The 12,850-nt window shown below is 44.3% G+C and overlaps 1 protein-coding gene across 1 annotated transcript in view; it reads right to left on the bottom strand. All coding sequences in view use genetic code 11, as the record gives it.

Annotated features, from left to right (window-relative positions):
- Positions 1 to 12,850, bottom strand: part of EGR_06995 (DNA-directed RNA polymerase) — a gene marked incomplete at both ends in the record, with an annotated part of 38,888 nt that overhangs the window by 7,775 nt on the left and 18,263 nt on the right. Inside the window, one exon of the mRNA XM_024496244.1 lies at positions 10,026 to 10,436. Within this exon, the coding sequence (XP_024349361.1) occupies positions 10,026 to 10,436 (411 nt within the window). The remainder of the gene's footprint in view (positions 1 to 10,025; positions 10,437 to 12,850) is intronic.

Below are 12,850 nucleotides of genomic sequence, written 5' to 3'. Positions count from 1 at the left end.
ATGTGACCTACTGATGTGAGGTGCGTCCAGGGCATTCGGGAAGTCCGGCGGGCTGTATTCACATACACAAGGTAAAGAGTAAGAATCCTCAAACTGGTTCATGACAAAAGAATAATAACCGTTGAAGGGGTGTTTGGAAAGCTGAAGGTGGGTGATGGATTGGCTCGAGAGGACCCAGGATAAGTCCCCTTCGTAGTGGGCGCAAATAAATGGGAGATAAATAAGTTAAAAATAGGCGAAATAGGTAAACCTAGGATCGGATGTTAATCCTTTGATACGATAGAATGAAGAAAATCGGGCAGAGAAGTTAGTAACCATATAAAAATTGAAGACAATAATGGGTGCATCATGATCATGAGTGTTTGCCCTCTGTGGAAAGCTCAAATACCCTGAACAAAAGAGAGACTTTTGGACACAAAGGGCAACAATGGTCAATTGGATTCAAACAGCAAGACATGAGCGAAATAAAACCAGCCGTAGGATACTTTCAACGGACAAACAACCTCGGTAGCTGGACAGTTTTAGAGGTTAGAAATGGGACAATTGCTATGCCCTCTTTCCTATCATCCTTCCTCAAGTGAACGCCCTAGATTCATTATCTCGTCAGATCTCATCACAGTGCCGCATCGGAGCCGAGATGTGGCACGATGTGATGTGCGTGCGCGGTTTATCTGATCCCCATCACGTTTCCGCTCGATTGCCCACAGCTTGGTTTGGCAAGGTGATTACTAAGTGCTAATTTATCTTCTCTCCTCGTGGCTTAAACAATGGAAATAAGATGGATAGAGAGTTTTCTTCTTGCTGTTAAGATGAAATGACAGGCAATAATAGTAATCCAGCTCAATATACATTACTTTTCACTTTTTATCACCATGGCAACAGCGGTAATATCCAGATTAAATAAACCTCCTAAGCGTCTTTTTTACTAAGGTGAAGGGAGCAGTTCCGATTAAATTGGTTGGTTATTATCTATCTAGGGTCTCAGTTCACATCGCATATATGTGACGCCTGGTTGACAGGTTGTTCGCTGATACAAAACTCCTTAAATGTTGCACAAAACAAAGGACAATTTCCTTTCTAGGGGCACAGACGGGCAGGGAAGATAAATGAAACAAAGTCGACACGGGAATGAGAGATCAACAGGTAACAGGACAAAAAAGAAGACAGCTGATCCAGTTTGAAAAGGAGCTATGATATTTTTCACCACTTTAAGCAGACGATAAACCGCTAAAATGACGAGGGCCAAATAAATCCGGGCGACCTTTGCAAAATTTAAGTGATTGCAGAAAACTAGGCAAAAGGGTTTACTTGTTGAGGAATCCAGCACTACAATCCTTCAACTAACAGCCCTTCTCAACGACAGACAAATTGGCTGCGAATTCCACCTTTGTCCGACTCTTTGTCACCAAAAGTCAAGGCAATAACCCCGGCCTTAGCCACCTCCGTTTCCATCTCATCTGGACTTCTCCAGTGAATCGTCTAGTCGATTTCGTATGTCACCACGCCATTGCCTAACGCTGCCGCTCATGCCCAGAAAAGATGATATTCAGGACTGAAGCTGATGATATTGAAGGGAGACATCACCTCCTTCTAATCCACTCAAAAGTGGTCTTACTACTGCGACCAAGTTTAGCAGCACCACGAGGTCCTGCATCATTTTGTCAAAATAGACCCTCCTTCCGATTCCTTGGCAAGTCCCTATTGTTTTCCAGGAGGAAGAGGAGGAGGGGAGAAATTCTTTTGGGACAACTTTAAGTGGATAGACCTCAGGTGTAATGGCTGCTTAGTTTTCAGGTGAATAATTGACTCTGGAGTGTATCACACACGTTGCAAGCATGTTTTTACATTGGGGAGATTAAGAATGAAGAGGTCTGAGGCTTAGAAGTATGGGAAACATAGTAGAGAGCCCAACGAAAAGTGTCATATTGATGGAATGACACGCATATAGTCCATGCGCAGGAGCAAACCCATGCATTCCACGTGTACCTACACCGAAGAAGGCGTGCACCTGCTGCATTACCTGATAGTTAAGTCCCTACACAACAGAATGATGTCTTTTAGGTGTACATTTGATCGCGCACACCTTTTCCCTACTGATTCCCTACCGGTGACATTGAGTCCCATCTCTGGTCTCCCAACCTCCCTGTAAGTCCAGAATACACGAACTTCTAGACTCGTGTACCTTACAGCGCCTTCTGGGATAACCTGCTTAATCGCCATGTTTACGAACCAAGCATGAACATTTGATAAGCAGAGAGGCAATCCCAGAGTAGCAAAAGCTGTGGGCACTCTCAAAGTGATGGTCCCTTTTCTTGCTACAATAAGTGACTTAAGAAGGACGGAATGGCCGATCAGGGGAAGTAAAACAGGCTATTACAAATATTTGTGGTCCCAAATGCTAACATTACTACTTCGTCACGTCGGCAAAAGGTGACTACCAATTACTTTTGCTGACGCAGGTGAGGAACAAGTCATGTTCGAAATAGAATATGGTATGGGGGGAGGAGAGGAGAAGGCAAATGAAGCCGATGGACAGAAAGGCTAACACGACAGCAGGAACAGAGAGGCACGTTTACCGTTATCAGCACCGATAAGAGGCTGGGGGGGAGGGGAAACAAGTGGTGGCGAATTTCGAATGTGACTCGGGAACTCCGAAAAAACGGTCTTAACATATCGGTGTACTTCCAGTGGACTAAGGGGCTTCCATTGAAGGTGGTAATTGATTGTAAGTTGCAAATTCTTACTTCTTCAGTATGTCATTGAATCAAATGACGGATGAGTTTTAACAATTGAAGACACAGACCATAACAATCAAGAAAGGACGTCTTTTACTGCTATTCGGTAAACGACCAATTGAGTAGGCTGAATGGGAGGGTTTCATAAGCCCGCTCCGCCGTTTCTGCAAGCGATACTTAGCAGCTCAACCTTATTGACGGCCTTCAGCAACTTCGTTTGCGTCAAAGTAGCTACTATAGCCCCATCGACTCCTGGCGACAGCCATACAACGCGGACGGTAATAAAGCGAGACCTAGATTCAATGAATTCAAGTCGTCAGTAAAAGGAACGACGGAATCTGTGAAATGGGGAACAAATAGTACGACCTATAGAAGCTGAAATGAGCTCAGAATCAAAGTGGTAGCACAGATTGGAAGAGGGAAAAGGAAGCGGGAAGCGCCCTGATAACGGTGCTTCGATAAACCAAACTTTAGTCCACGAAATGCACTCAGTACATGGGCCATGTTCAGGGAAGTAATAGTTCAAACATGGAAAGGCTGATGTACGATTATCGTCGAATTTACCCGTCACCCCGATGTGATGGCGAATCACCATTTCCATCTTCCAATTCGTTTCGATTCACTCTAACATGGTGGAAATGCCCAACACACAGACGAAATCGGTGAGAATGCTGTGAGCAATGTATAAAATAAAAGGGAACTGGTTAATGTACTTGTTTTAGCTCGATTTGATTGAACAACATCTCATTTGAGACATTTACGTCCCCAGTTCTTGCTTAATCTCCCGGCCTTATCAAAAAGCGTCTCAAACAGCTAAGGGAGGAAGATAAGTCTGCGTCTTCATTACCTACTAATCAACCAGGTTCAAAAGATTTCTGCCACATTGTCACCTGTAGGTGCCCGTGAAACGCAGGCAGCATGTATCATTCAAATGTGCCAGTCCACCCATATGGCGCCCTCTATTGTGATCTTTACTGCTTGAAGCCTCATACTAAGAAATGTTGGTTAATCCCGACCGAAGCGATTCAAACTTGCCCGTTGGAAGAACCGAGTTTACCTCAGTTCAAAAACTGCAGAGACTACCTTCTTGCCAGAAATGCCGTGCAGTATTTGAAGAGGACACGGGAGAAAATACCACCGTCCAGAAAGACCTTCCATTCTTGACAGAAATGAAGAATTACATGCCGGTAATTACACATTAAACTAGCTAGAGATGTGTCCAAAACAGCCCTTAGTCAATAATCAGTTTACACTGACGTCAACAGGCGAGGGAAAGTCGTCGTAGAAGGTAAACAAATGGATGCTGCATACCAGACATTAGTTGATGACAGAGAGTAAGCTTCAAAGACCAGCAATTAGTCGTTCCTCTCTTTCAAAAAGTGCCTCAATCCTAGACTGTCTGCCGACTATCTCGTGGTAGGGAATGACTTGGGTGCCTAGGCACTGAAACAATAAGCGAACCATTAAGTCTATGCTTCTTGGATAAACTTCTTTTTAAAATTGGGAAGCCTCCTTGCGGCCTCCCACCTCCTTTGCGCACGGACAATAAGGCTTCATTCAAACCCGTGTGAGCTATTGTAATGCTTTAAATGTTTGTTTAACCCTTTGTTTTGGTTGTGCGGACAATTAAGGCTCTATCACTGTACTTCCGCTGGGCTGTGTGGTCTCCAGGCCATGCCAGTGGTTCCCCTGCACTCTACCTCTTTTGAAAGACTCGGGGCGCTACATCAGTGGCAACGGCAAACAAACCAGATCTGGATTGCTTTTACTAAATGCTAAACCTAAAAGTGATGGAAGAGGAGCACATGCTGCAGATGAGGAATATGTGACGAGCTCCACCAGAAGAGTTGAAAATGACATTTATCTTCGGCAACTACTGCAGTCCTGTAGTCTGCAGGAAAGTTATTAAAAATTGAGGAGACACTAGCCGTGAACCATCTGGAAATGTTCGTCACGCAGCTGTCTACGGTACCCGCTTGATGATGTCAACGAAGAGAACACGCGATACTTCCTCCACCTCCCTACCAGCTGGATAGAACCCAAATAGAAATAGCTGGGCAGCACTGAAGTGATAACAAAGTGGCAAGGAGGACCAGACGCAAAATCTTATCCCCATAAAACTATTTTAGCCCCTATCCCTTATTGAATAATCCCGCTTGTAGACCAATGTTCTTACGGCTGGAGATGGACATGCGTGATGGCCAGCACATTCCCCCTACCCCTAATATAGTCCCCAAACAGGATGAAGTGATAGATCCAGTAGAAATACCGATTCAAATCAGTGAAATCACAGTCACATTTCCTCAGTTGCACGCAGATTTTATGACTGGGGCGGTTGGTTTGTGAATGATTTCCTTACAGCACCAACTACGTTGGAATGGCCGACGCGGGAGGTTGACCAAGGGCAGCGCCAGGAAGGACGCTCAAAAGGAGAGTTGGGGGAGAGGAGAGGTAGTTGGTACTTTGATTATTTGCTCAGCTACTGAAGGCTCCGCAATCGTACTTCAGCTGGATGGAATAGCCTTCGAGGTAGGCTAGTAGCTACAGTCCCTCTGTGCGTCGGTAATAAGTTTTCTGTGGTGGCATTGTCTTCGGTCAAATTCAGGAAAGACTAGAGGCACTACACTATAGCGTCTTTTGACATAAATTTAGCGCCAAAAAGCACCAGAAGAAAGTGGCAGCCTTGGAAGATTACATCTACTTTGACAACTATCCATTCCATAATCTGATTACTCAATAAGCGAAAAAGAATCTTTCACAATCATTCTTAGTAAAAAAGTGAAAAAATATTAGATTTGGCATTTCCCCACACTGTACAAGGTGGGCAGCAACCAAAATAGGGAAGACCCCATTTTGTGCAGCCACTGCATTCAAAACATAGTGGAAAAGTGCTTCATTCCTTTTTTCGGACACAAAAGAAATGCGATTGGCCTAAAACTTAGCCAGCTCATTTTTAACTTACGGAACAAAAATTATGAGGAGCGATTTGAATCATGGAATTTGAAAAACAAAAAGGAGACGGTGATTGGTGCTTTTACAGTTTTGACAAATGCAGACCACAACAATGCAGGGGAGAGGGAGAAAAGGTGGACACAAAGGACGCTCACTACATTTTAATTAACGTTTATGGGAGTATCAAATTCTCTTTTCTGAGACAAAAAAGGGTCAGTGAAGCAAGACGATGACCTCAAAAGTCGCAATTTTCCACACAAAAACAGGGGCTATCTTTTTTACTGAACAGCACGGGATGGAACTTGTGAAAAGAAAGTTATTTTATCGAAAAATAGAGATATGCAAAAAATGGGATTTAAAAACATCATTTTTGATTAATTAATTCAGGAGGAACGCGGAGGAGAGCATGAACCTACTGTCTAATCGGTAAACAGGTAACATTGGAAGAAAGGGGTAAATTTATACTTATTTCACCAGGAAGTACGTCAGAAATTGTATGCAATTAGTCCTGACTTCAAAAAGAAAAATTCATTTCTTCTTTTATGAGAGCATGAGAGGAGGGCTTTCGAAGCCTCCAGTCACCCAGCCAGTCTTTGAGAGAAATGCTCGATAAAAAGGGGAAGGCGGTATTCAAGCAGAGTGATTGAGTCCAATGAGGAGAACGGAAAGATAAAAGCGAAGATCAACACTTTGGGACATTGGAATTACATCGGGCACCAACATTCCCTAGGAAGTGTGCTTGGGCGACATAAAAAAGGCACACAAACAAGCAAATGAAAAAAAAAAACAATCAAAATTTGGCTCAAGAGAGGAAGAAAGGAAGGGAAGATGGAGCAGTCCAATTACTGCCCTCCGTCCATTTGATAAGTGGGCAGTGAAGCTACTGGCGATTCCTGTCATGATAAAACCACCATTCTCATTTTCATTGCTGTGGGGATAAAAAAAATTCCCCCAACCTGTATGTGTCTCCCGACCTGTGAAACACACTTGCTTTTACAAATCAGTACGCCAGAGATGGAGTGGGGAGAAGACTGGCTCCATTGTCAACTCCCCCTGTGTCCTTAAAATGAGTCTCTTTGGTGTCTTAGTTACTATGATATAATTTCAAAAAATTATAGAAACTTGGCGAAGAATGGCATTAGGAGTCATAAGATATGAGGTGGAGAAGGGATTTTTCGTGGGGCAAAGTCACTTCTTCCTCCTCTTTCCTTTTTCCTCCTCTCTATTTACTTTCTTCCTCTTAGAGAACAATAGGGACTAGCCAAGGGGTCGGAAAGCAGGTCTATTTTGACAACAAGTAGCAGGACCCTGTGGTGCTGTTAAACCCAGTCGTACGAATCCGTTCACTTCGGAGTGGGTGGGAAGGCGGTACTGTCTTATCCCCAGCCCCAGCCCCAGTTTGCCTTCCCTCACCAGCCCCAGGTCCAGGGCGTCGGCATTAGCGACAGTTAGACAATGACACGGTGACGTGAAATTGACCAGGCAGTTCGTTGGGAAGTCAAATTGTGATAGAAACGGAGGTTTATTGTCCTGGCCTCTGGAGACAAAGCCTCAAACAAAGGTGGAATTCGCAGCCAATTTGTCCGTCGCTGGAAAGAGATGTTAGGTGAAGGATTGTAGTGCTAATTCCCTCAACAAATAAACAATTTCACCAAGCTCTGCTAGGGAACAAATTGCACAGTCACCTGATTGCCTTATGTCGTTCGTCAGCTTATTTTCTCTTCTAATAATGAATAAAATTTGAAGGACCAACATTTACCATTCTACATTTAGCGACAAATTGAGCATCGTAGCCAGGCGCCACCGAAAGAAATGTCAAAGCAGATGTCTGCTTTTGTTCTCTTGTTTGATTAAAGCCTCATGCTCTACCTTTTAACAGTAGCACCTATTTTCAACCAGCTCCCTCTTTTTCCCTCAAAAATGATCCAAATTTGACAAGCAACTCGAACGCAGCGGTAAAAAAGAAGCACCTCTCTATGGACTCGACTGGAATTCGGCGTGAACACAAGGCTAATCGCTACAAGGTAAAAGTGCAGCAATGTCAAGCAGTTCATCCCACACCTTTTTGGCTCAAATTTTGAAATAAATTCACATGCATTTGTAAATCATACGTGAATACAAGCATTCCCATCAGTTGGTTCGATGCTGTCTTCAACGAAGGAATGCGGAACAAGACGTGCCCCTGACTGCGGCAAAGAGATGCAGAAGCGATTTCATGGAGCCCGGACATACAGTTTTTGCGTCAAAAAGAAATCTTCAAGACGTAATGGTTAACTTTCTTCGCTAAAGAACCATCCATCTGGAAGTGATTTTGCTTCAAATTTGGCCTCATCATGAATCCGCCTCGTTCATCGTGCGATTCAATGGGGAATCGAGGATTCATAACGTAATGAAAGGCCCTCTACGAAATTCTACTGGCAATGAATTAAATAGAAAAGCCACGCGGTTCAAAATTTCAGATCCAGTCGGAAAAACCCGTGATCTGTTGCAACTCGCTCCAATAAACTGTTCCAATCAAATAGAATCAACCAGTGAGCACATTCAGGAGACTGCGAAGTACACTACGAGCACCACCTATCGCCTTGAATAATTTCTCCACGCAACGCTGGATTCGACATTGAATCAACAAATTATTTCACAATATTCTGAACTGAATCAGCATAGACTCGTGGAAGAAAAAAAGGAAGAAGATCTACTCGCATAAGTAATTTCATTCTGGACATTTACCCACTTCCCAAACTACGAAGCTTTCAAAGGTGAATCCAACGTCAATCTTGGCTAAGTTTGCCAATTTTGCATTACAGCTAAAACAGGAAACGTTTCCAGCTCATTAGTCCAGCAATAGCTTACTTCCTTGTGTAAGAAACAAGCAGAAAAATCTTGATGGTTGCACTGAACAAGATAAATGTGCCCTATTTATGTAGTAGTAAGAATCACTGTAGAATTCTTACTGTTTAGGTGGTACAGAATTACTGTGAGATTCTACAAGACCTTGAAGGTCTATGGGCATAGTGAAAATCGCCAGGCTTTTATGGACACAAATGGACGAAAAGAGATTAAAAACAGTGAACTTTCAAGAAGTAGTCAGTTTAATTAGCTATTTTCCACCTTTAGTGGATTGCACTAAAAGCAGAACCGCGTAATTCAAACAGCCGTTTTCCGCAACAGGAGCTGGTTGATTCCTTCAATTTGAACAGAAAAGCTTCCAAATTCGAGGCGGAATACACAACTTACTTTCAGTAATTAATGAATTTCCTCAATTATCAGAATTATTTTTGCCTCTGACTTGCCCACTTTTATGGGTGGACTTCGAAATTTTCGGTGGATTTCTAAATTATTATGAGAGGACAGACTTTACCAATAATTAATGATGCCACAGGGTAGGGCCGAGTTCCAAATTAACTGCCTCCCCCGTACTTCCCCTTCCCCTCTTAAGGTCAGATTAGGTTGAGGGATGAGGGTAAGTGCAAAAATGCTACCTTATTAGCTATGGCGACGCAACCGAGGAGGTGGCATGCAGACCCTGATTTGATTCCCGGATAGATGTTGAGGATGCAGTCAGTCTTTCTAGTGTGGAAGAGGAACGAGAGAATGCATCTTGACACACACACTGCTATTCAAACGCTCTTTTCGCAATTATGCAAATTCATCATGTCATCTTCTTTCTTGTCACATGGATGACTCTCTGGAAGTGGTTGAAACAGAAAAGCCACCACAAAGGGAGCTCAAGGGAAGACGGGAGGCGTATGGTATAGTGAGATTTAAATTGTGCGTGACTAACTGGGCTCTTCCGATCTCAAGCGAGGCCGTCTCCACGATGACGGCATGGGGCTCTGCTATTTGCCTCACATAGTGCTTTCAGAGATAACTCGAGTGCCTCACCGAGAACAACATTCATAACTCCGCTGCAAGCGAATAACACATCTGACTTCCATGACCAGATAGAAAATCAAAAAGTTCCATACGATTCTATCATTGTGAATGGCTAACTCTATAGGACCAATCAAATTGTGCCAACTTTTGATAGCTCGAATTTCACGTAATGACTAATAGTGGGGTGAAAAAGTCGACATCATGAGAAAGAGCAACCGACAGTATCATGCAGTGAGCTAGGAATGTGACATCGTGTCTTCCTAAGTTGCAAGAAACTAGGAGTAATCAAATGGACGGCCTGAGTAGAAATGAAATAAAGTGTGACTCCGAGATGCAAAGCAGTAAACTGTGCGCAAGATCCGATGTCCCCAAATAGTGTGGTAATTAGATGTGTTAGAGGTGGATGCTCCAAACTGAGGATGATCGGTAAAGGTAAGCCAAATTTCATCCCCTCTCCCAACTGACCCGATTGAGTTGATCCACCGATGCGGCATGGGTCCAAAAACAGTCATGCACCGAGGCGAACATCACGCCAGCACGGAGACAGTGCAGCGCCGTGAGCATCATGTGGCAGGAGTCGAGGGAGTGGATGAAGTTGGGCGGAAAGGCGTTCTGCTGTTTCACCGGGTCCGGCAGCGGCAGTCCAACTAGAGAGTCGCGCGCGCCGCCGCGGCGAAACTGCTGCTCTGCGCGACGAGCTGCTTTCGTCAGTGCAGTAGCCCACGCCGTAGTGGAGGCGGCGGCGTTGGAAAGCTCCCCGCTCCATAAATTGAGCTCGAAGTCTGCCTGGTTGACGTAGGGTTGCACGACAGGCAAACCCAAGGGGGTTATCCAACTGATGCGGCAACCACGACAGCGAGTGATGTGCTTAGCAAGCTGAAAGGAAGAGGAGACAACACTCAACCTTCCACATTCAATCGATTGAGCTAAATGCCCTACACCAGCGTTGTCTTGTGTAAGCTTTAGACACATCCCATTCGCCGATTTTAGTGGTGATTGTTTTAGCGAATAAAAGTAAGTTGCAAGTCTTTGCGCAATTATTTCAATTCAATGACATAAAATGGCCGAATTCATGTAGTTACTTCATATAGAGCCCCTAAAAAGTGGCTTTAACGGTGGACGCACAAACTCCCAAACGAGGATATGGATTGAGGTATTCCAGCCAACATCAATGGGATGAACCGCTGGCGGAAGAAGTAGGAAATCTTCTAGCCATATTCAGTTCTGACTTCTGTGTGTGTGTGTGTGTGATTGAAAAATGCGTTCCAAATAAACTGAATTGCAAAGTAGAGAAACTGTGCTATAACTTTCCTAATTTTTTGCCCAGTCTTCCTATTTGATTGGGCTTTGCCGATAAAAACAGACTTCTCAAATAAATTCCACTAGTGGGAAGAGCAAGATTGGAGGAATTCCTGTTGAGATCAACGAGGTAAACGACTAGCAGAATGAGGAAACCTCCCTGATGTTCTTACTTCTTGTGTCTGATTTAAATGACCCTGGTATGGGGAGATAACCACCAGTGGCGATGAGATGGAGGCTGTGCAGCAGTGTGATGCCTGCTTGAGTTATTTAGGCCGTTTCAATTCCTCGCAACGCAACCTCCACGCAGGAGCCATGACCGCGTCATCTAAGCTACTGAACTCATATGCCCAATAGCGTCTTTGGTAGTGGATCGGCGGCTACAATAGTGGCAGTACGGTAAGATAGACTCAACATCCACGCCTGGCAACCTTTCTAAACGAAAAACAGTGGATAACAGTACTCGAACAAAGTGATGGCAGGCTTGATTTCGTGGTCGCTGATGAGCTAGACCCAGGTTAAATGAAACAAAACAGTGTGGAAAAAAGACTATATTGGCCTAAAGAGATAATTGAAGTTGGGGGCGGAACGCCTTGAACGCAGAAATAGTTTGACACCACTGAAGTGATAACGATGGATGAAGAAAGCCGTAATTCTAAGAAGCTTATAGGCAACTATTTCCGCAAAAGTCGATTAGAATAAGGAACGCGCTCGTCGAACAACATTGTTGAACGCTCAATAATATCTCGCAAAGAGGCAAGTAAGTCAACCGACTGAGAGTGTATTTCCAGACAATCAGCTTTGACACTGCAATGAAAGGGACACCACTGTTCACACTACCTCAACGTCTAGTCATCACATCACACGGTAAAGTCCCACTTTTCGCTGTACACCTCAGGCGGCAGAGGTGTCCGGATGTGGGTTGCGTTCCCCTCTCTAACCAAACAGCCTACTGACAGAAATGTAGCATAAGCGAAGCACCACGCCACCGGCAGACAGACCGAGAAGGTGGACGCAGTCACATGCAAACAAAGTAGCAGAAACTGCCGTCAAATTCCTTTCCTCTGTAAGGAGGTAAGGAGTCTGTAGAGTCTAGCCTTGGATTTTTTCTACCTGGCTTCCGACAAAGACCTTTTTACACGTAGAAGGGTGAGTAAAGGAAGAAGGAGGCGGTGGTGAAGAAGAAGGTCAAAACATGCCTACTTGTAGGTCGGACATGGGAACGATGAGTCAGTGATGAGTGTGGCATGGTAATTTTGGCCTGTCTTTCCCCGCCTCCTCCACCACCCCACCACCTCCTCCTTCCTCTTGTTGTCATAGTGATTACCTGAAGGTGTGAGGTGCGACCTTTGATGGGAAGGGCAGAAGGATGAAAACCACACTCTCTTAATATGAAGCGTGGATTCACCTTCCAAAACGATTCTTAACGAAGAGAAATGCATTTCCGTTAAAGACTGTACTGTTCAAAAATCAGCAAAAGTTATTCAATAGTAGAAGCATCGCAATTCCTCATATCGTTTCTCTAGTCAAAGCCAAGTCACTACAGCTAATTATTTGCGACACAGGAAGCTGAAATGCCGGGTCCAGCGGCGACTATTAAACCTGACTCGGTGGATATCACGAAGTAGCAAGGCGACAGTCGCCATCTTTGAAGTCCGCCTTTTTCCAGGATCGCAAAACCAAAGGTCCAACCAATCAGCAAACGAGGAGGGGATGGGCTGGGATGGGGGGGATTTTATCGCCTAAGACACGCGTACACACTCCAACATTTCGTAAGCCTGGGGAAAGGGGGCGAGAGAATAAGGCTAATGATGGCTACGTCTCATCCGTAACGTCACTGCAACAATTTTCCCGCCTTTTCTCGACTCGTTCATAAACAGTTCTCTTAGTTATGCAGACACAAAGCCAGTTCACACTTGATAATATCAGTAAATTTCGGAAAAAGTTCTATGAGAAAGTGGGATATAAAAGTATGCTTCACATGGAACGTG

This window comes from Echinococcus granulosus, assembly GCF_000524195.1.
Source record: "Echinococcus granulosus chromosome Unknown EG_S00067, whole genome shotgun sequence".
Classification (NCBI taxonomy): Eukaryota; Metazoa; Platyhelminthes; class Cestoda; order Cyclophyllidea; family Taeniidae; genus Echinococcus; species Echinococcus granulosus.
Note: the sequence above shows the minus strand (reverse complement) of the source record. Positions and strands in the feature narration are given on the sequence as shown.